This window comes from Syngnathus floridae, chromosome 1, assembly GCF_059516105.1.
Source record: "Syngnathus floridae isolate MCC-2025c chromosome 1, RoL_Sflo_1.0, whole genome shotgun sequence".
Taxonomy (NCBI): Eukaryota; Metazoa; Chordata; class Actinopteri; order Syngnathiformes; family Syngnathidae; genus Syngnathus; species Syngnathus floridae.
In genome coordinates this window covers 6,745,586-6,768,794 of record NC_142413.1, presented here as the reverse complement: position 1 = coordinate 6,768,794, position 23,209 = coordinate 6,745,586, and the positions used below count along the sequence as shown (strand labels likewise).

Here is a 23,209-nt window from a genome sequence, read left to right as displayed (position 1 = left end):
TTGCTTCGATCCGAAGAAAAAAAAATATCCACGTAGGGGTCTGGCGAACGTTCAAAGGCGGTCCGGGGCCAAACGGTGGGAAGAGGAAGACGTGTATTGTTTACTAAGTGTGTTGATTAAAGGCCGCCTGAGCCGTGGCTGAGCCTGGAAAAGCCTGGCCCGCAACAAGAAATATGGCGAGCACGCAAAACTGCTGAGTCAGCTTCTGCCTCCGACCTGCATTGAGTTGAAGAATGCGTGAATTGTGATTATGAAAGCCGTCCCATCTGCGTGCAGAGGGCTGATACGATGAGCTACCGAGCTAAGGAGCTCTGAAATGTGAAGTTATCAAGTCGGATATGATGACGAGCGCATCCGGCCGCTGATAACGAGCGGGCAGATAAGGCCTCTTTGGCCCAGATACTGCGCCGCCAGCCGCCGCCACTTCCCATGTAAATATAAATTATGGCATATTCAGCATTCTTTTCATTAGCCCTGCAGATATTCCATCAGGGTTCTTTTTGGGGTTTTTTAATACGCACAAGTGACCAGTATTTATTCACAGTGACAAGGAAAATGTGCCTGCCACATTTTTTAACATGATGACAATGTATGTACGAATGCAACTAACCCGGTTTGAAACTAAAACTGTCTTGAAACCCCAATCCGAGCTTGGAAAGCCTTGACGTTATTTTGAAACCTTATTGCTAACTACAAACTGCAACATGCCTTGAAACCCTACCATAACCCTTGTTGGAAAGCCTTACCCTTATCTTAAAATCCTATCTTGAAACCTTAACCAGGATTTGACACCTTCAGCCTGTTTTGAAAATCCAATTTAAACCCCCAAACTTGCCACGGAAATCTACTTTAAAGCCTTGTCATTGTTTTGAAACCCTTCTCCTACTTTCGGGCTTGCTAATGCTGATATGAAGCCCAAATTTTAATGATGGCGTAAATGTGTCTTGAATCTGATATTTGAAATACCCGAACTTCGGTTCCTAAACTTACTGAAGACGTGTGTGATAACGATGTACGAAGTGATGTTGGGGGGTCCATTGCACAGTTGGTGTTTTAAAAGAAAAGTATTTGCTCATATTTGTTAAGTTCCTAATGGGGTGAAAATCTGTTTTGGACTCACATGCTTCCTCCAACACACAAAAGTGAAACAAGTCAACAAATCAACAAACTTTTTGCTAACAAATAATTACATTGTCACTCTTTTATCAAGTTCCCTTCACTCTATATTTGACAAACTCCTCCTCCGTCCAAAACTTTTGCGTCAGGCAGCTGTGTCGTTTGTGGCCGTGCCCTCCTCGTTTGCGGGGTCGCCGGCGGCCAATCAGTGGGCTTTGAAAAGCGGCATTACGCCGCAGTCAGCTCTGTTTACCATCATAAACCGAGCCGGCGCCTTTGTGTTGACCGAGCGCCACATGCGCCGGCGACTCGCCTGCCGACTTGTAATTACCCCATTAACTGTTTATTTTCTCTCGCTAACCATAACAACATTTGGACTCCAATCATCTGTCCGCCTCGCTGGCGTAATTGCTCGCCACCATTGTTGGGGTACAAACTGGGATCCACGTTCCTCGCCAGCAATTAGATTGTGATCAAGACCAGCGGCTAACAAGACGGGACTGGGCGACGGGCGGTCGGGTGACACTGAGGCTGCCGTGGTAACGAGGCCCTGGTGTGACTCCGAAGCCAGCCGATGATGTGCAAATTTAGCACAGAAAATGGGAATGTGATTCTATTGTTTGTCTGATGCGCCCTTTTTACACAGAACTGATGCCAGCAATGTTTTGAAATTAGAGATAATGAACTCTGCTCATTCAGAACCAAGTCAAGAACCAAGTCAAAAATCACATTGTAAAACGTAAAACCAAAACAAACACCACCGAAGGACTCTGTCGAGAACCACATCCAAAACAAAGCCAGAATCCAGTCATGATCGAACCAAATCTAATAGTTAGAATCTATGGTCTAGTTAAAAAAAATTGTGCAGAAACCCCCCCCTCCCTTGTCAGTTTATTTTGGGGGGTAATTCCACTTTCAACCACTAGATGATGACACTATTTTTTGACACAAAATTTTGAAAGAAGAAAAATGGGAAATAGTTTTTGCTAAATATTATTGAATGTCCAACTATTACTATTAACTATTCCTTTTACAGAAAAGCCATGGCTGTAGGTTTATTTATTAATGTAGATTTTGGGTGTGATTATTTATATTTGTCGTCAGATGGTAAATTTGGATCAATATATTCTATACTTGTATGTGTTTCGATTCTCTTTTTTTGAAAATAATTGTTATAAATGCCAGAACAACTTGCCATATACGTATCTACGACATACTGTATTGCAGATTTCACTTATTTTAGGTGTGGCCTGGTATGTGGAGGTTGGGGTTACTGTACAATGCGTTCCATATCTGATCTGTCCAATGTTGCGGACAGCTCATTGTCTTCATGTGAGAGTTTGTGATCTCTTTCGGGCTGGTGGGGGCTAAAGTTGTGCCGGAGGGAGCCTCGCGCAGGGTGGATGACAGCGAGAAGGGGGTGTCTTAGTGCAGCAGTGCAGCCATGCGCTAAATGATGTTGCTTTAAGGCTCCGTGCTAGACTGTCTCGTCCTCCGCCTCTTCTTCGTGCGACCAAGCACATCTGCGAATGAATAAATCAAGACAAAATCAAATATGGTCAAAAATGATTTGAAAAAAGCACCAGAGAATCACATCCAGAACCAATTCAAGAATGAATTAATGAAAATGATCTGTTAAAGCAATAGTAAAGTTGAAGCCCGAAACGTTAACGTAATGTAGCCTGGCTCAATACTCACGCTGCATCCAGGTGGCGCCGCAGGGCCGGTCAACGCCAAATATTAAAGAATGAAGTCATGAATATAAAATCACAAAATGATTAATATTAAAGCCGAAGTGATGAATATTAAAGGCTGCCAGTTCATTAATGTAATTTTCCAATGAGGCTCTGATTACACTAGTGCATTCAGCATGCGCATAAACACAAAATAAAAAGTTGTAATTGTGTGAAATATGACATTAAAAATACATGAAAGCAGCAAAATTAACACATGGAAGGAGCTAGTGTGAAAAAAATAACGTGTGTGCGGTGTCCCAGAATTCCTTTGGTTGATGCTGATATTGAGGGAGGGGGGAGAGCACTGGGGGGACTTCACATTTCCTCTAATAGAATGTAACTAGCATCATTACTTTTTCATCACAGCCCTCCCACTGCTGTCGTGCACATCGAGGAACATCACTTTCAGGCGCACGCCGCCCACCCTCTCGCCCCCACGCTGCCCCTCCCCCTCACTTCATCGGGCCTGCCGCCGCTCAATTACAGTGCCCCACATCAGGATGGGAAAAGAACACAAAAAAAGAAAGAAAAAAGAATTGGGGGAGTGAACGTGGGCCCCAAAGACGAACAGCGGTGGCGGCGGCGGCTTCTTCTGAGGCTGCGAGACACTCGGCTTCCCCGCAGGCTGACATCTTGGATTTGGCTTAGATAAAAGCACCAAAGAAGAAGAAGAAAGGAGGGGAAGAGAAAAAGGCTCCGCAGGGTTGAAGACTTGAAGACACTCAGGGACACATTAAGAGCTGGACGACTTTAAAAGGCAGCAGAAGCCGAGGGGACGCCACAATGCCGGGAAGTGACACATATCGCTATGGCAACAAACACACACTAAAATATAAACACATACACAAAAGTCAATTGAGGCAAACAAAAAAATCACCAACTGCAGCAATAGAACCATTTCAGAGATTTATTGAAAAAGGAGGACATGGAAATGTTGGGTCCAGAACCCGAATTGAACCAGCTTGTGTCCTTATGATTAAAGCCTATATAAAATTTGAAACGGACAACTCAGAGCCCTAACGGAACAAAGACTCGAGCAACAGAAATACCAGAATCATTCACATCCAAGGTCCCTTGTGAATATGATAAGACAGGCTGAAAAAATCTAAGTAAAACCAGAGTATGGCCACAGCAGGGGTAAGAAATACCCAAAAGAGCAGAACCACAGCAGTTCCGAAAAAAAAAGTTTAGGGTTAGGGGGCTACGGGGTCAGGGGTAGTGTTAGTGGTTGGGGTCAAGGTAAGGGGAAAGGAAAGGCTTAGGGTTAGTGTTAGGGGTTAAAGAGTAGGGGTAGTGTTAGTGGTTGGGGTCAAGGTAAGGTTTAAGGAAAGGTTAAGGGTTAGGGTCAGGAGTAGTGTTAGTGGTTGGAGTCAAGGTAAGGGTTAAGGAAAGGTTTAGGGTTAGTATTAGGGGTTAAGGGTTAGGGTTAGGATTTTGGTAAGGGTTAATGCTTAGGGTTAGTGTTAGTGGTTGGTGTTAGGGTAAGCGTTAGGGGTTCAGAGTTGTAGAGTTATGAGTTAGGGGTTAGGGTTACAGGTTTGTTGGTAGGGTTAGGGGTTGGGGATAGGTTGGGTTAGGCGGGTTGGGTTTGGGGGTAGGGTTTTGGGATAGGGTTAGAAGGGTTCAGGGTTGTAGGGCTATGAGTTAGGGGTTACGGTTACAAGTTTGTTGGTCAGGTCAGTTCCTGTATGTTTCAGTTGGGTTTGGGTGCACCCGTTAGCGGAGTGATTTCTATTTTAGTCATAACATAAGCACATATGATGAAAAGCCAATACAGAAGCTTCGAATTAGGGTTAGGGTTAGGGTTTAGGAGGTTAGGGTTAACGTTAGGTGGGGTTCAAGTTTATTCCAGTATGTTTCAGTTAGGATTGGATCAGGGCAGCTGTTAGTTAGCAGCCTGAACTCAATTTCGCTCACGTGAACGTGATAGTGTTACTTGCGCGTGCGAAAGCTCTTGTATCAAATAAAAGCGTTTATGTAAGATGTCTTATTTTATTCATGCACATATTTACTTATTCTGGCCCCACATCAGGCCTCAAGTTACATAACGGGAGAAAAGTATAGTTTAACTGTGTTTTCAGCTCGGCGTTCATAAATTATTGTCCACCATTTTCTGTGCATGCGCATGTGTATGTGTGTTTAGATGCATAAACGAGGCGCTAATAATGCGACGCTCGGTTGGCCAGCGCTAACTGAAGCTGTTGTTTCGTCAATGTGCTCGTTGCGCTAACGAGACGTGATTAGCGAGCCTAGCAGAGTGCGCGCGTATTAGCGCGCGCATGTGAGCAAGCGAGCTAATAAAGTTAGTGTGCCTCGTCGTCTTCATCTCCTCTTTAACCTACATAAGGAAATTAAAATCCTATAATTATCTTCAATTAACAAAAAGAGGGACATGCAGTGATTAAGGAAATCAAGTTCAGGGACTATTTTCATTATCTTCTTTGCCCTCCCCATCCTTACTCCCCCCCCTCCCCACACACACGCACACAGACACACATACGCTCCCGTACAGCACGCCCCCACCACTTCCTTTAACGTTCACCTTTAAGATCACTGCTTTGCTTTTAATTAACTTTTTTCATGACTTGTGACTTTCAGACATTCTGACCACTTGTTTCAGATTTTAGCAAAAATATACCTTCTTTTAAACTGGATGAAAAATAGCATTTGTCAGCATATGTGAGGATCACACTGGGTTTTGGTTTTTACGTGTTTTGGATGAACTGTTTTATTATTCTTGTGGAAAGCATCTGACCGCCTTGTTTCACTCTTACATAAGATTGCAAATGCTCATCAAGCGGACAAAACAAGCAATTGTCACATTTATTTTAGAGGAAGCGTTTGGTTTGAGTTTGAGGTTAGTTTAGGACTTTATGCATTTTTCCCCAATCAAACAATCAATAATTTTGTTAATCACTATTTGTGTGTGTGTGTGTTTGCTTGTTTGTGTGTTGTTGGATGGGCTGGATCGCCCGCAGCAACACCACTTTGCTCGACGAAAGCCAGAATCTCTCACACACATTCACGTACACTGTGAATGGTCCGTGTGTGAAATAGTGGCAGGGATGCAGAGACGGGTGCAATGGGCGCTGGCACCGGAGTCCACGTGTGTGTGTGTGTGTTCACAGCACATCTCTCACTTTTTGGGGGGGTTGAGTTTAGGATAGGGGGTTGAGAGCCTCCCGTTTAGTGTGTGAATATTCATGATGTGGTCCGGGCATCTCAGTAGCATATTGATGAGTGTTGAAGTGATTCCTAATGTGTTGAGAAGACATCCCTGCAGGATCTCAACTCTCTTTTTCTGTTCAAGCGACGGGACCATTCCTCCGGCTTGAAAAACAGAACACTTCATTATTTCCATGACGACGTCAACACTTAAAAACGCCACGCTCGACCTTCGTCGCGCTCTCAGGGCCATGTAGGCTTTTCTTGTTTTTTTTTTTCAGTCCGGCACTTCAAAGTCATTGCATAATATTTCCACAGTCAACTTTGTGAACAATTTTGTTTTGATTTCCTGCAGGTCACGCACTCGCATGGATATTAATGTTGACTTGAAATATGATGTTTGCTGGCTTTCTATTGCACCTCACACATTCCTTTGAGGAAATCGGGAGGCGAGGCACCAAGCTCACGCTGTCAATAGACAAATGGTCAAAAGCTGCCAATAATTGACAGCCTTATAATGGCATTAAAAAATATTCTTAATTTTACATTTTAGTATTTTTAGTCTGTTTTCTATTGGTTAAGTGTTCTCAATTTGTATTTTACTTGCATATTATATTATATAATATCATATTATATTATATTATATTATATTATATTATATTATATTATGTTATGTTATGTTATGTTATGTTATGTTATGTTATGTTATGTTATGTTATGTTATGTTATATTATTAAGGTGTGACTAGTCACTTGGTGTTCAACCAAAGACTCAATTTGCTCTGCTAAGTGGCAAAAAGAAGACAGAAGATGAGTTTTTGGAGTTTTTGTGCGGTAGTGAGTGCAAACAGGACAAAGGCGGTCTCGCTGATCCACATCTTGTCGCTCACTCGCTGCAACTATTTTTAACGGCAGTCGCTAATTAGCAACACGCTAATTGGCATGGGTGCACGCCGCAGGAGCTTGGACGATGACGTACGAATTCACGCCTTGACGACCGCTTTGTTTCATCAAGTGGCATAATTGTTATCAGCAATCAAATCTTGTGTGTGTGTGTGTGTGTGTGTGTGTGTGTGTGTGTGTGTGTGTGTGTGTGTGTGTGTGTGTGTGTGTGTGTGTGTGTGTGTGTGTGTGTGTGTGTGTGTGTGTGTGTGCGTGTGTTGAGACAATCAATAATTGTATTGATCTTGGCTGAGACGATGTGATGTGTTTCAAGTACATTTTCTTCTTCACTCCATCAAAGAACGAATGTGTGTGTTTTTGTGTGTGTTTGTGCGTGCTCACTTGTTAAATGTTCCTCAAAGTAGTCCACAAGAAGAGGATAAAAGTCTGGATTTTTTTTTTTTTTTTTTGCCAGCAGAAAGTACGATGATGGAATGATAAACATGAAAAGATTCATAAGATGAAAGAATTACAAAAAATGGACACACAAAAAAGATGATGTGGACAGATGGATTGATTCAAAGATGGACAAAATGGACAGATAAATGAAATGTTTGATTAAAAAAGATGGGCAGATGAAAAAATGCATGATGGAGAAACGAAAAATAGACAGAAAACATGAAGATAAATGTGAAAAAATCAATGGATCGAAGATAAAAAAAATGAACGGGTGAAAAGATGATAAAGATGACAATAAACAGACTCTAAAGACGAGCAGATGCTAAGGAAAAGATGATCGAGAGACACAAGATGGATGAATGAAGAGAAAGATGTGGAAAGACGGTTGACAGAAAGATGAGGGATGGACGGAAGTAAAGATGGAGTGATGGACAGATGAGGATGGAGGTGAAGAAGGAGGGTTGTGATGATACCCGCTTCGTCATTGATTCCCTGTTGTTTCCTCTCTTTGCTTTTGTCATCCATCCATACTTCACCCCTCCAAAAAAAAGAACATACACTGTACTTCTGTTTAAAAAATGCATCGAAACAGTTTCGAAATCAGACACATGGAGACACCGCAGTTGAACTTAGTGTATTTTATTGTAAAGCTATGAGGAAGAAGTAATTACATGTCATCATTTCTTTGATTTGCTCAGCAAAACCACCCCCCCCGAAAAACACTGACATTGATTCCAAAGTCAAACATGCGAATGGACAAAGAAGGAAGAAGGAAACAAAGCAACAACAAATTAAAATAAAAAATAAAAAACACGTCATCACTCGACATTCCTTTGCTATAACATCATTAAAAAAAATCAACAAAAACATCTAAATCAAAAGTGGACGAGCGGCGCGACGAGCCTACGCGAGCCTACGAACAAGGACAAGCTTACGCGCCACGTTTCCTTCACACGCTTCGAGTATAGATACAAGATAATATATATATATATATATATTTATATATATTCATATTTGTCATCTCATCAGAAAACAAAAAGAAAAGTACAATTGCATGTACATAAAACTGTACAAAAACAAGGCAACACTAGCATTGTTTCTATAGAAATATAACCAACCCACAGCAAGTCTACAAACATGGACAGGCTTCTTCTCAGTAATTCTAAAAAAAAAAAGTGTCCTGCTTCAAAATTGGTAAAAGTTTCCGCAGGCGATATTTTCCTTTATTTTTTTGTTACCTTTGTTGTGTGCATCAGAAGGTTACAAAAGTTGTGTTTACAAACTTCTAACGCTAACTTGTTAGCCTAAAAACCTCTGCCACATACGTAACAATTATGGTAAGAAAAAAAATGTCGGCTAGTGTGTTCCATTTGAAAAATATTACCTTTTTTAATTCACAAAATTAGAACTCTACTGAAACAATTAACTGGAGGGATTGTAGCAAATTGATTTGTAACGTTTATTGGCACTTGTCATAGGTTTGACTAAATTTGTTTTTTTACATTACAAGAAGGTTGATTTAGTTTTAGCAGCCTGAATCATTCATAATTAACTGGGCAAGTTAAGAGCTTGTAAGAAAATGACAAGAAACCACGTTTGGGAGTTAGTCATAAAAAATTGTTTTTTTTTTTTAGCATTGATCAGTTTGTCACATTAGAAAAATACTGCAGTTCCTTCAAATAAAAAAAGACATTTTTGTAAATAATAAAAGGTCAACATGAATAACCATAAGATTTCATTTTTTCAGTCATTTGCACTACTCTTATGTCTCACTTTATTTATTTTACGTAATGCAAACATGATTTTGCTAGCTTGAATGATTCCCACATCAATAACTTGTGATTTAAGACTTAGAAACAAACATCTCGATGTAACTTGTGATTTGTTTACACCTTTGAAGGTATTGAAATTCCTATTTGTGGCTAAAATGGAGAGCTGGTTACAAATTGGCATTTAATGTCATTGTTTGCACGTCTCATATGTTGGATCAAATCGGCATTCATTTTTCTGGTTTTGATTCATGTAGGTGTCAGAAAGTTGCGATTCCTGTCATTTTTGAAGGACTGACTTTGTTCGTGGCGAGTTGTTGTGATGATGTGCCGATCAGGTGGCAATGGAGTTGGGAGGTATAAAAACACAGTGTGCCCGCTCATTTAAGTTTTGTTAAAAAGGAGAAAAAATAAAATATAATGTAGAGCACATATTGATACAGGAAACCAGTAATTGACTGATCAAATGGGAAAATTGACAGCCTCAAAACTTTTTTATATTTATAAAGTCTGCTTATTTCATGCTCAGAATTATAATACACAATACAAAAACAAAAAAATGTGAGTTGTGGTAAATGTCCTTTCCAACGCTTATCACTCCATTGGATAAAAACGTTGAAAATTTGAGTCTCAAATTGTACATGATTTGTTTTGAATACAAAATACTTCAAAGAACTTTAACTATGTGTTCTTCTCTTTTTTCTATGTAATGTTTTTAACAACCTGCCTTTCTTCGTCAAACCCGACTTTTCCGTTTTTAAAAACAAAATAATCCGGACACTCGCCACTCGTGCGGTACACGCTACACAAGGCACCCTGTGGCGTTAATGTAAGATGCGCTCAGTGTTAGCGTTAGCATGTAGCGTGTGCGGGAGGGAGGATTTGTCAACAACTTTACTTTTCACTTTGGGTGACAGTTGAAGAAATCAGCTTTGTCTATACGTTGAACAAGACAGTTTGATTTTTGATACAAGAAATGATTCATTGTCAGAGGAATTTTCCGGTCTAAAGATTTGCAAGCAATTCAAGGATAGAAAATACAACACTTTTGAGTTTTAGTAACTTATTAAATGTAGCTGCTGAAAAGTTCTTCAAAAACAAGATCAATTTTGCTAGCATGTTGGCATTTTTTAAACATTTATGTTTGCCCAATAAATCATATCAAAATTCTTTTTTAAAACCAAAAACATTAAACTCGATAACATAGGCAACTGTGCTATTAGGCTAATGAACTGCTTCGTCCTTAGGCGAGCCAGAAATGTTGCAAATGTTGTTCTGAGACTTTTTTGTGGGTCTACTCATAATAGACATGTATACCAAATTTCTCGTTGCGAAATCAAACACAAATCAGGAATTAGGGGTAATTTTATTGACCAACGATGACTGTAAAATTTTGAAGTGCTGTTTTCTGGCAGGCTAATAAATTAAAGTGGGTTAAAAAAAAAAAAAAAAAAAAAACTTTTTTTTCTTTGCAGGGTCAAAAAGTCTCAAATTAAGACGAATAATTTGTGACACTGCCTTTAAACTTTAAAAAATGAACTGCACTCTTTCTCACACGCGCACGCACACACACACACACACACACACACACACACACACACACACACACACACACACACACTAAAAACCAACAGAGGCAGCAAAAGGCCACAGAGGGTCAGCTGAGGTTAATTGGTGGCAAAGAGTAAATGTAACCTCCGTCCTCCATCTTTACCTCACGCAGCAAAACACACCGGCCGCTTGGGAGGCGCAAAGTGGAAAAAAATGACCTGATTCCTGACGGCCAGGGCGAGGGGAAAGATGAAGAGGAGGAGGAAGGTTGAGGCGTGTGTTGGGCCTTGAAATGGAAATACTTCTTCATAAACTACTTTTTAGATTAACAGATTTGGAAGCAGATCCCTCCAACAAAGTAGGCACCAAAACCAAACTGAAATGTGGCCCTCAATAGGTGAAATTATCATAAATGTTTTGATGTCAACATTCTGGCTCCTCCCAGGATGAACAACAGTTGTTAATTATGATGATTATGTTGGGAACAATTTACATCAACTTGATTATTTGTGCTGATTTTTATTACGTTGATTGACTTCCTCTGTTGATCAATTCTGTGTCAATCAAAATTGAATCGACAACAACAATCAGAAACATTTGGGATTTACTTGAATATTACTAATTACAACCTTGATGATGACGACGACGATGAAAGTTTCAGTTTTGATCTGGCAGTAAACTTGTGGATAACCTCCCAACGATTTTGTCCCGTCACGAGCGCCCCCCCCCCCAAAAAAAACATTCTGCAGCGTCTGTACATGCAAAACTCATCAGTCCAGCAACGTGACGTCACATGAGCTTTACAATATTGTATTTACATGTGGAATTAGGGAAAAAAAAAAAAGATTCCCTCCATATGTTAACGAGGCAAATATCCTCGTAAAACAAAGGATAAAAAACAAACATGCCAGATTGTTTGACGTCCAGAAATTCTTCCCCTAAATCCAAAGAAAGAAGTTCAAAGTCAGGCTAGATAGTTTCACACAGAATAGTGAGAAAAGATTTACAACAAAGCCCACTCGAGGGGGAGGCGTCGGGTGGTGGGGTGAGATGGCGGGGGTGAAAAAAGAAGACACAAAGCAGTTTGTTGTTTACATTCTTTCCATTTCCTCATTTACAGCTGATTGGCTGGCACAAAGCCAGGTGGGCGGGGCCTAGAGCAGTGGGCGTAAGGGAATGTGGGGTGTGCTAAAACACAACCAGGCACAGGTGAGGTGTTTAAGGGCAGGAGAGGTGCTCGGTGAAAGGTTTGCTGGAGGTGGTGAGGTATTCAGGAGAACCCATGAGGTGTTTCGGGCATCGGGCGTTTATTTGGGTATGGAAAGGCTTTGGGGTTATGGTGAGGTCATGGAGGGATGGGAAATGTGTTTCATGTGTTAACGATGTGTTGAGGCGCTCACAAGCAATTAGGGAGGTGTTTGGGCTTGTAACAAAGGTGTTTGAGAGCTCAATGAAATGTTTAAAGGGGTGGTGAGTTGGTTGGAGAATATGGTTTCCGTTGGGACAGTAAGGTGGTTTAATAGAGCAGGGATGTCATTTGGGGTGGTGAGGTGTTCAGGGGCTGTATAGGAGGTGATTGAGGGGTGAGGTGGTTAGGGGTGAGGTTGTGTTTTTGGGTGGGCATGAAGGTGAATAGTAGGGCGGAATGGTATTCAGGGGACAGTAAAGGAAAGGTTTCAGATCCTGGTACGGTGTCGAGGGGGATAGTGAGGTGGGCTGGGGTGGTGTTTTTGTCAAGGTGTTCAAGTGAGCAGCGTCAAAGGAGAGTGACGCGGCACGGTCCTCCCTCACAGGTAGATCTCCCTCTTGGCGGCGTGGCCTGTGGGGGTGGTGGCTGAGTGGAACTCCACTGCCTGGCTGAGGGGGATCTCCTCCAGGCCGCAGTCTTTGGCAGGGGTCTGGCCGGCGGCCCCCAGGGGGTAGGCACTGCTGTAGGGCGTCATGAAGCGCATGTTAGCAACCCTGCCACCGCCCACACCACGCTCTTCCGCGGGGACGGGCTTAGGACTGCCGTTAGCCACGGGTGGAGGCGGGTCGTGGGTGGCGTCCATCTCCTGGTAAGGCACGAAGGTGGACAGCTTCGGAGGAACGGCGGCCCCTTTGGGCACCTTGCGGTTCGGCGACGGCTGGCCGGGCATCCAGCATGAGTCCGAGTGGCCGAACTCGGTGCACTCACGCGTGCAGTTGCCCGTCATGGCCACGTCCGGGAGGGGCCTCAGATCTGTAAAACATAACACACGCTTAATAAGTTGTGTTGCCGTGACAACAATGAAAATAAACTTTAATTAACTTCATACAGTATATAATGACAGCTTCCCCAAGGGATGGGGGACCTCCACGGGCTGCGTTTGATTAAAACTGTTATGGAAAAAGTGGAATTCATGCAACTCTGGTGGGCAATCTCCAGGGTGTGACGAAAATGAAAAAGACGCACCGCTGTAAACATTGATTTCATTCCAGTAAAAACGTTTTTGTTCCAGTGACTAAATGCTGCCAAATCATCCAAAATCAATCAATGGATGCTCCATAGAAGTTATTTTTGAAGGGGGTTGGGGTGCCCTGGAAAGGGGTGTGCTAACTTTGACAGAATTTTAAAAGGGGTGAGTGGTATAATAAGTTTTGTGATGGTTCTCCTGTGATGCAAAATCACTTTGTAGATGTTTAATAAGATTTGTTCGATGCTTTTGAGGAGAATGCGGTGCTGAGGTTAGCTGTGCGCCAGCGCTGTCGGCTGTGTTAAATGATGTGCGTGAACAAAGCCAATTAGTAGCCCAACAGGAAGAAGAAGAAAAGAGAACGAATGATATTGAAGAAAAGTGGGAGAAGAAAGAATGCCGAAAAGGTCAGCGAGGCAAAAGGCAAATGTGAAGCGCGTGTGCAGAAAGTAACCTTTCTCTCCCCACGCGTGACATTAGATCATTCTCTAATACCCCGGGCTCTGAGGAATAGAGGGTGCAAGGCGAGGAGGGGTGCGCGGGGGTTCTGTCCTGGCCGGTAAAAGCAGCCCCCCTCCTACTTGCCCCCCCAAATGGCGTCCGTCCGCTTGTTGTCAATTGAAATTCATGGCCTCCATTTTGCAGGCAGCGAGCGAGCGCCGCTGCTGACTCGCCAACATGCTCACTCACACATTTCTTATTCCTGCTTTCCCTCTTGCCTTTTATTATTCCCGCTGGCTGATGTACGGTTGGTTGGCGCTTGAAGGACTTCCTGAGTAAAAAATGCAGCTAATGCTGCGTCATGAACTTTGCATTTGGTCCTTAAAACGTGATTTCTATTCGATTGTCATACCATTGCGGTCGACTATTTCAAACTTTCTCCCCTAAAGGTGAAACAATTAATCGATGGTGGGGCGAGAGGCTCCGCTGACAACTGGGTGAATGGGGAGCTGTCCAGAGTGCTGAAAACGTTCTGTCTGGCTCCTCGTGTATTTTTGTGGAGAACAAACGTCAACTGAAGACTTGCAAGTCAAGTATGAGTCATTCTTTTATGTGGGCGTCTTAAATTGACAATAATTTGATTAATTTGAATCCTTGGATTGAGGATTTAAGCGTCATTTTTTAAAAGAGATTTAAGTGTTGCTTTTGAAAAATACACCCATTTTGCTGTTTTTTATGCATGCTGAATTTAGAATTAATTTTAATAGTAACATTTGTATTGTTAAAAAATTATAGCAACTACCCCCCAACCAATCATTTTTGGGGGTCACATTCAAACTTTGTCTAGTCACTGTTTATTCTCACTTCAACGACTTTTGCAGAAATTCAATTAAACGGCAATTACTTAAAGGACGCAGGGACGATGACGACGAAGGTGAGATGAAGATGGAGGGAAATAAGAGAGGGAGTGAAGGGAATGAGCTCTTTCATGTGTTTGGCAGTAAAGGAAGGAGACGGGAAGTTATCAGCAAAAGAAAAATACTTGCGGAATATGAAATATAACAATAAAAAAAATGGAAAAGTTGCCCACTCTTTCAAAAACACCCTTGTCCCCATTCTTTAAATTATTTTATGACGTCTGAAGGACAAAAAAAAAACGACAAAAGGCAATTTTTTTTCACCTGTGTTTTGTTCAATGAGCAATTTTCGAACCTTTTTACACAGTGATTGTGCAAAAAGTCCACGTTGTCATTGGTGCCTTTCACACAGAACATTTTTTTTCTCATCCTTTTTCACACAACTGCTGGAAAATTTCTCACTTCCGCTTTTCTGCAAGTGGTCTGTTATGCAGCCACAACAATCCTCAGAAGTCAGAAATTTGTCTTGGTCCCATCTACTTTGGTACCTTTCACACACGACAACAACACGTGGAAGAAGAAAAATGAGAAAACGTTGTTGGTTGTAAGGAAATTTTGATGGTTAAAAACAGTAAAAAAAAAAAAACGTTTTTAATGGCAGTGCAATTCATTCCACTTGTACTCCATTCTAAGGTGGAAAATGTTGGTGTCCTTTTCCACAAGGCTTTGAAACTTTTACACAGTCCAGTCTTACATAAGGAAAGAGAAATAATCACTTTTTGATGGTAGAGTGAAAGGTGGCCAGTGTGAAAGTAAGTGTGAAAAATGGATGGTGGTTGTTAAACTTCACAGCCCCCGTTCCTTCTTTTGGCTAATCCCTTTTCACACACTGACCTGCCTCTGTTATGCCTTTGATACGACCTGAAAAGACAAGAAATTGTCATGGTCTCTCTCTTTGTGCCTTCTACCTTTCGTAGAAAACAGCCACATGGGAGGAATCTGGTTGTAAAGGGCGGCGTGAAATTCAGATTGTCCTGAATGAGGAGATGCATTCCGTGCTTGTGTGTGCCTGCGCATGTTTGATGCTCGAGTTTTGTAGCGTTTTGTATTTTAACATTTGTGAAAGAATCGGACAGAAGGCGCCTGAAGCGACTTCAAGTGCAATAACGCTGCAGCAGCTTCTCCAGCACATAAATATTTGACCACTGCGAGTTGTGCGTATGTGTGCGTGTCAGAGTGTGTGCGTGCGTGTGCGAGGTCTTTAAAGCTGCAAGGTTTACTTTACTTTAAATTCACAAGCTGACCTGAATACAAAAATGGTGCCTTTTGTAGCATCCTTCTATTTTCTTTGTTGCTCGTCCTCATTAGGTTGCGGGTGAGTTGGAGTTGATCACATGGATAAACCTTGGATTGTTAGCCAGCCAATTGACAGAAATAGACTACCCATCACATACACTTACATTTAGACAATTTCGTTAATAAATGAAAAATACATGCTTCAAATTGGAAAATCTAGCTTTGCAAGACACAAGACAGTATTGTTGAGTTAAAAGAGAAATATAAGTACAGATCAAATATAGACTAGGTGCCGCATTTCACAGGTCAAAATAGCAGAGTGGTCGTTTCCGATGCAATGGCAATTGGTGGCGAGTAATGGAAACATGGACGAGTAGTTTTCTGTCGTATCAGATGAGAGCGGAAACGTTTCAGTTTTCTCTCGTTGTAAATGCAAATGGTGTGGTTATCTTTCGCAAGGCGATTGATGGCGAGTGGTAGTGATTGATGGCGAGGGGTGGCGATTGATGGCGAGTAGTTGAGACATTATTTTTTTCTCCTGTTGTGTCGTTCGACAGTAGGAGTTTTTCTGTTTTACATCCGTGTTGCCTGGTTCAAACACTTTGAGACACAAATGTGTCATGGGAATCTCTTGAATGTCATAACGAGTATGTGACAATTGACGGCACGCATATAGTTTATTTGATTTATTGGTGTGAGAGTGAAATGATTAGGGTTTTTAGAGCAGAAAAAAAAACACTTCAGAAGATGAAAAAGTGGAATAGTCAACTGATGGTGCATGTGTGGAGACAGCTTTCTGTCAGTGAAATACTTCAGAAGATACACAATTGATGGACATGTGCTCGTAGTGTTTTCTGTTGCATCAAAAGAAAAAAACTGGAGAAATTTTAGTTTTCCATTTTTAAATCAACCATTACACAACTGAATAGCGTGCGGCCGATTGATAGCGCATGATTGACGCATGCACACGTTGTTGTTTTCCATCATGTCATATGAGCGCATTGGAGCTGTCATCGCGTTGTAGATTAAAAGCGTTGTTGGCGTTAACCCGCACATCAAAACAGGAAGTGCCCTTCTCGCTGGAAATAAGTGACCCCGCCCCCCTCTCGGCACCCCGGCGCCGTCTGGATGCGTCACGCTCGCACCCGCCAGAACGTAAATAACATCAACAGCAAAGTAAATCAACGCACATCTGAGGCAGTACAGAATTAGCGGCGGTTTGACAACAACGACGATGATTATTAATAGAAGAAGAAAGAGAAGGAGAAGGAAGAGTGGTTGTCATCCCTGCGGTCTGGCCCTACTATGACAGGAAAATTCAATTATCCAACAAAAGTGAATAAATTTGCAGAGTCGGCGCCCGCGGCGGTAAAATCTCCCAGGATGCACCAAGGAGCAAGTGAAGGTGGGAGGGGCCACGGGGACCAGGGGACTCATTAATGGGACGCCGCCATCTTGGAATTATGCAGAAAGCAAAAAAGACACCATGCGAGAGGAAGAACTTCCTCACACATGAGTGAAGTCATTGAAAACTTCCCAAGTGACAGTGAATGATATGGTCTCAAGTAATGAAAACATCTATGTACAAAAGTGAAAAGTTCCATAAGGAAGCAGGAAGTGTAAGGAAATAGGAAGTGAAAGTATCCACCATGCAGCAGCAACAACACCAACTAGTGTTGGCTCGTGAGTGAACGATTCCTTCAAAGGAACAATTTTTTTTCAGTGAACGGTTCATATGACTTCAACCAGTAGGTGTCGGTAATGCGCATTGAAGCCAATCAGGAGGTGGGGGTGAGGGCGGTGTGGCACTTTTCACTTTCACTGAAGCTTTATCCCGAATGAAATGGCCTGTGATTAGGTACAACTCATGGACACTTCAATAGGTACACTACACAAGGTGAAAAATAAATGAATAAATAAATAAGAAAGTATAGCGAACGATTTGGTGAATCATTCTTTTGAACAAATCTTTTGAGTGAACCGATTCTAAAGATTCAGTTCACTTGAGAACTGGAATGCACATCACTAGTACAAAAGAGTGCAGACCGCCAAGCGTTGCCACGTCGAAATAGCCGACTGGTTAGTGATACGCACTCTTACTCGGTGAGACCTGGGTTCGATCCCAGGTGGGAGAAAATACCTTAGTGTGCTTTTAGTGAAAAGTGCCACACCCGTCCTCACCCCCACTTTCTGATTGGCTGTTTGACCTGTGACGTTTTTCGGACACTCTATTAGGTACACCATCATTTTCAGGTTTCAGGTAATGAAGTGGCCTGTTATTAGGTACACTTGAAAATGGCAGTGTACCTATTGGAATGTCCAAGTGACGTCACAGATCAAACAGCAAACCAGGGGTGTCGACCTCCAGTCCTCGAGGGGCCGCGTTCCAATATGTTTTCCAAGTTACCCTCGTTAAACACACCTGTGTGAAAAGATTTTGGTCATTTTCACATTCTGCAGGAGCTAAAACTTTTCACGCAGGTGCACTTAACGAGGGAATCACACGGACACTCCATTAGGTACACCGCCATTTTCAAGTGTACCTAATAACAGGCCACTTTATTAGGGAAATATCATGGTCAAACGTCACAGGTGTCAAGCTCTAGTCCTTGGGGCCGCATTCCAACATGTTTTCCAAGATTCCCTCGTTAAGTGCACCTGCGTGAAAAGTTTTAGCTCCTGCAGAACGTGAAAATGACCAAAATCTTTTCACGCAGGTGTGTTTAACGAGGGTAACTTGGAAAACATATTGGAATGCGGCCCCGAGGACTAGAGCTTGACACTTGTGACCTTTGACCATGATATTTCCCTAATAAAGTGGCCTGTTATTAGGTACACTTGAAAATGGCGGTGTACCTAATGGAGTGTCCGTGTGATTCCCTCCTTAAGTGCACCTGCGTGAAAAGTTTTAGCTCCTGCAGAACGTGAAAATGACCAAAATCTTTTCACGCAGGTGTGTTTAACGAGGGTAACTTGGAAAACATTTTGGAACGCGGCCCCGAGGACTAGAGCTTGACACCTGTGACCTTTGACCATGATATTTCCCTAATAAAGTGGCTTGTTATTAGGTACACTTGAAAATGGCGGTGTACCTAATGGAGTGTCCGTGTGATTCCCTCGTTAAGTGCACCTGCGTGAAAAGTTTTAGCTCCTGCAGAACGTGAAAATGACCAAAATCTTTTCACGCAGGTGTGTTTAACGAGGGTAACTTGGAAAACATTTTGGAACGCGGCCCCGAGGACTAGAGCTTGACACCTGTGACCTTTGACCATGATATTTCCCTAATAAAGTGGCTTGTTATTAGGTAGACTTGAAAATGGCGGTGTACCTAATGGAGTGTCCGTGTGATTCCCTCGTTAAGTGCACCTGCGTGAAAAGTTTTAGGTCCTGCAGAACATGAAAATGACCAAAATCTTTTCACACAGCTGTGTTTAACGAGGGTAACTTGGAAAACATATTGGAACGCGGCCCCTCGACGACTGGAGGTCGACACCCCTGGTTCGCTGTTTGATCTGTGATGTCACTTGGACACTCCATTAGGTACACGCCATTTTTAAGTGTACCTAATAACAGGCCACTTCATTACCTGAAACCTGAAAATGATGGTGTACCTGATAGAGTGTCCGAATGACGTCACAGATCAAACAGCCATTCAGAAAGTGGGGGTGAGGGCGGTTGTGGCACTTTTCACTAAAAGCATACTGAGGTATATGGTCCCACCTGGGATCGAACCCAGGTCTTACGGAGGCAAGAGAGCGTATCATTAACCAGTCGGCTATTTCGACCTGGAAGTCCATGCCCGTCTGCACTGTTTTGTACTAGTGATGTGCATTCCAGTTCTCAACTGAACTGAATCTTTATAATCGGTTCACTCAAAAGATTTGTTCATTTGTTTACATGTCCGAGACGTAATTTCCCGTTCACAAACGAGACGAGTCAGTGACGCAACTTCCCGTTCAGTGAGAGACTTGCCAACCGATCAGTGTGTAGGTGTTGTATTATAGAAAGAAATGCGTGAATTACCCGAGCCAATTATTATTATTATTATTATATGTAATAAAAATTCCTTGAATGATTCGTTTGAACGAATCTTTTGCGTGAACGGATTCTAAAGATACAGTTCACTTGAAAGAACTGGAATGCACATCACTAACACCAACAGAAAAACAACACATTCCCTCCCATACGACATTTGGGCAAAGTGGAACACGGCGAGAAAGAGATTTTGTCATCCTCTTCGGGAGAAAACGAGAAAAGCGTTAAATTATGAGTGAGGTTGTTTCTCACAACTTCCCAGACATCGACATTACACAAAAAAATCATTAACACACACACACACAGGCGGACACACGACAACAATGCGGCAATGCAAAAAGATTAAGAACATAAAAGTTTTTTTTCTTGGAAGCGTTCCAGTAAAATTCAGTAAAAAAAAAAAAGTTTTCCCGGGAGCAAGTTGACTTGGAGGAAGCTTTAAACTTCCTGGAGATGGAGAAACTTGAGTCTTCATCCACAACAATGAGGCTTTGTTTTTTGTGCGTGGGTGTAGGCACTTGTAATATTTTTTTCCCAAATGAAGTAAAGAAACTTTTTGATTTACCACACGGTGTTCACATGAGGACATGCTGGTCATACATGCACGCGCAGGAACAACACGTACACGCGCGCGCCCGCACATACGCAATCCAAGTTTGGTTGTTGTATCGGGGCTTTGTGCGGGAGATAAAAGAGGAAGTTGTTATCAGGCGGTGTTCGGCGTGAAATGAACAAATAAAGCGTAGCCGCGCTAAATGTGACGGTTCCCCGGGGTCCGCTTTGCCCACAACGCTATGTGGCGCCATATACCTGCCGCGGGGCGCTCTCAAGCAAAAATGCAGCCAAAAGTTTAGAATCGCGCACACCGTCAGGGTGCGTGGAAGTGTGTTTGTGAGAGCGAATGTGAGTCAAGTTGTGTGTACTCCTTCTGCGTGCACTTTTGTGTAAGGAGCGAGCATCATACACCGTTCAAAATGTTTATGCTGGTGCGCCATCATCATCATCATCATCATCATCATCATCATCATCATCATCATCATCATCATCATCATCATCATCTTCTGGCGCCTGATCTCCCTCGCTCCCTTGCACCCCCGCGCTCATAGTCTCTCCTTTGTAACTGATCCCAGCTCGCCGCGTAACGAGGCGCTGGGCCGCGAGGCGGGGGACCATCTCATTTGCATACGTAACGAAGCAAACCAGCGGGAGAAAGAAGCAAAATGAAAGGATTTGTTAACGTTGGGATTGGGTTGGTTTTTTGTTGTTGGTTTTTTTCCCCCCGCAGCGTTTTTGACGGCCGTCTAGGAAGCCGCTGGGAAATTTCTTTGCCGTATATTTGCATGACGGCGGCGGGGGAAGTGGAAGATGATGGTTACGGTCATCCCGTCGTCTTCTTTATCGTTAGATGTTGAAATTAAAAACAACAGAAACGAGTTTTTGACTGTTTTCCGTGTTTTCCCCCTGCAAAATTCCATGGCATAGTTTTTTTTTTTTTTCCTTTGCCTAATCTGTGATGCAAAAGAATTACGGCGTGAAGCCGAGCCGTTATCTCGCTCATGCAGCACGAGAGCGAGCGGGAGAAAAAGCGCGAGGAGGTTGAATAATGAATCAAACACGCTCCCCACTCGTGCCGCGCACATTTCCCGCAGCGTGCGTTAAATATTGAGTGGCCCCCTTTCACGCAAACGGGGAACGGCAGTGATGTGTCAAAACCCACAACAATGACCCCGCGACCCGCCGTCGACTTTTTATCCTGAATTTTTCTTGATATGCTTTTGTGCTGTTTCAACTTTTCCTTTCGCGTGTTCGGTGTCGGTACTTTTTAGAACAATGGTGTTAAACACGGTCGTCCCGGTTTTGCATTTTTTATGCATGGCGTAACACAAAACAGTTAAAACAGAGGGCAGACATCGGGAACAGGTAAAATTTCATCATGACACTTCGTCGCACTTTTGATGATTGATTGATTGATTGATTGATTGATTGATTGATTGATTGATTGATTGATTGATTGAATTTGACACAGCTCTCATACCGCTCCAAAAGTTGACAAATCGATAGGTTAACTTCAAAACCCTAATTTAGTGATGTGTGTTTCAGACTTAAAAAATCCTGCATTCGATATTTCCTCAGAAGTTGGGATATTTTTTCATCTATCTTTCACACAGCTCAATAAATCTGAGAAATAGGAACGTATGCATTTTTAATAAACAGACAGTCCTGCCTCTGACAGTATTCCAAAATTGAAAAAAAAAACAATTCTCAATCTACTTTTCACGGAAAGCAGCAAATCTGGGGGACAAAAGTTCAGCATTGAGGGTCAGTGAGACAGAAGCCCCCTTTTTATGCAGACAGTTCAGCCTCAGATACTTTCTTAGAAGTGCAAAAATGAGATTTTGGATATCAGCCTCCCATTTAGACTTATTTTCCAACAGAACAATAATAATAATGACGTCACCAAATTGACAATACTGTCTTCAGCTGCATTTAACGGAGATCTAATACTCAACGGAAGAAGCCAGGTGAAACTCTTACTTTAAGGGGCATTGGGGCATTGCCCCTGACAGCAAAGTCAGCCCTTGTTAGGTTAGAGATGCTAACTGACTGCCAAATAACGCCTGACGAAAATAAACAATGTGTATTAGTGTATTCACGTCTTGTGCGTAATAGCGCCTCCTGTAACTGAGCAGTGATTAGGGTGAAGTTCAGTAGAAAGACGAGGGAAAATCATCCGAGTGCCTCTTTACGCTTCATTACACACGCACACACAGACACGCACACACTCAGACCCCCGGGAAGTCTCAAGTCAACCAGCAGGGGTCAAGGGGCACCAGGAAATGGACAGGAAGTGGACCGTGGAGGACAGGGCTGGTGTCTGAGAGAGCGACACAACTGGAGCAGAACAACATGGAGCCTCTAGACAAGCACACACACACACACACACACACACACACACACACACACACACACACACACACACACACACACACACACACACACACACACACACACACACACACACACACACACACCTCGTAATGTCCCCTAAGCCAACAAATGTGAAGGATGTGATGCGACGTCTGACGCGTCCATTTGCAGTCAACGAGCCTGGGAGGCTTTGGCCCCGCCCCCCAGCAGCAGCTCGGCCAATGGGACGCCGGCGGCTATGAGAAGAGTTTACTGTAGTGACTGGAAAGTCAGACGGCAAATCGGAAGGTCGAAGAGAGCTCATTTCTCTTGTTCCCGAAGGAAGTGTGTGTATGTGTGTGTGCGTATGCGCACGCATGACATTTTTCCGCATATCATGTAAATGTTTTCTCAAGTGTGTGTATTTATGTATGTCTATGTGTGATTGCATGCATTTCAGTTGTGTATGTGTTTGTGTATGTGTGTTGGAGTGCATTGTACCTACATTGAACAGTGTTTTCTATATGTGTGTGTGTGTGCATGCGTGCATGCGTGTGTGGG

The 23,209-nt window shown here is 42.7% G+C and overlaps 1 protein-coding gene across 3 annotated transcripts in view; it reads right to left on the bottom strand.

Moving 5' to 3' along the window:
* Positions 1–7,980: 7,980 nt before the first annotated feature.
* Positions 7,981–23,209, bottom strand: part of LOC148403770 (protocadherin-1-like) — a 142,135-nt gene continuing 126,906 nt past the window's right edge. For all 3 annotated transcript variants that reach the window (XM_088357012.1, XM_088356928.1, XM_088357096.1), the window contains one exon: positions 7,981–12,898. In XM_088357012.1, the coding sequence (XP_088213138.1) occupies positions 12,465–12,898 (434 nt within the window). In that variant the 3' untranslated portion in view covers positions 7,981–12,464. The remainder of the gene's footprint in view (positions 12,899–23,209) is intronic.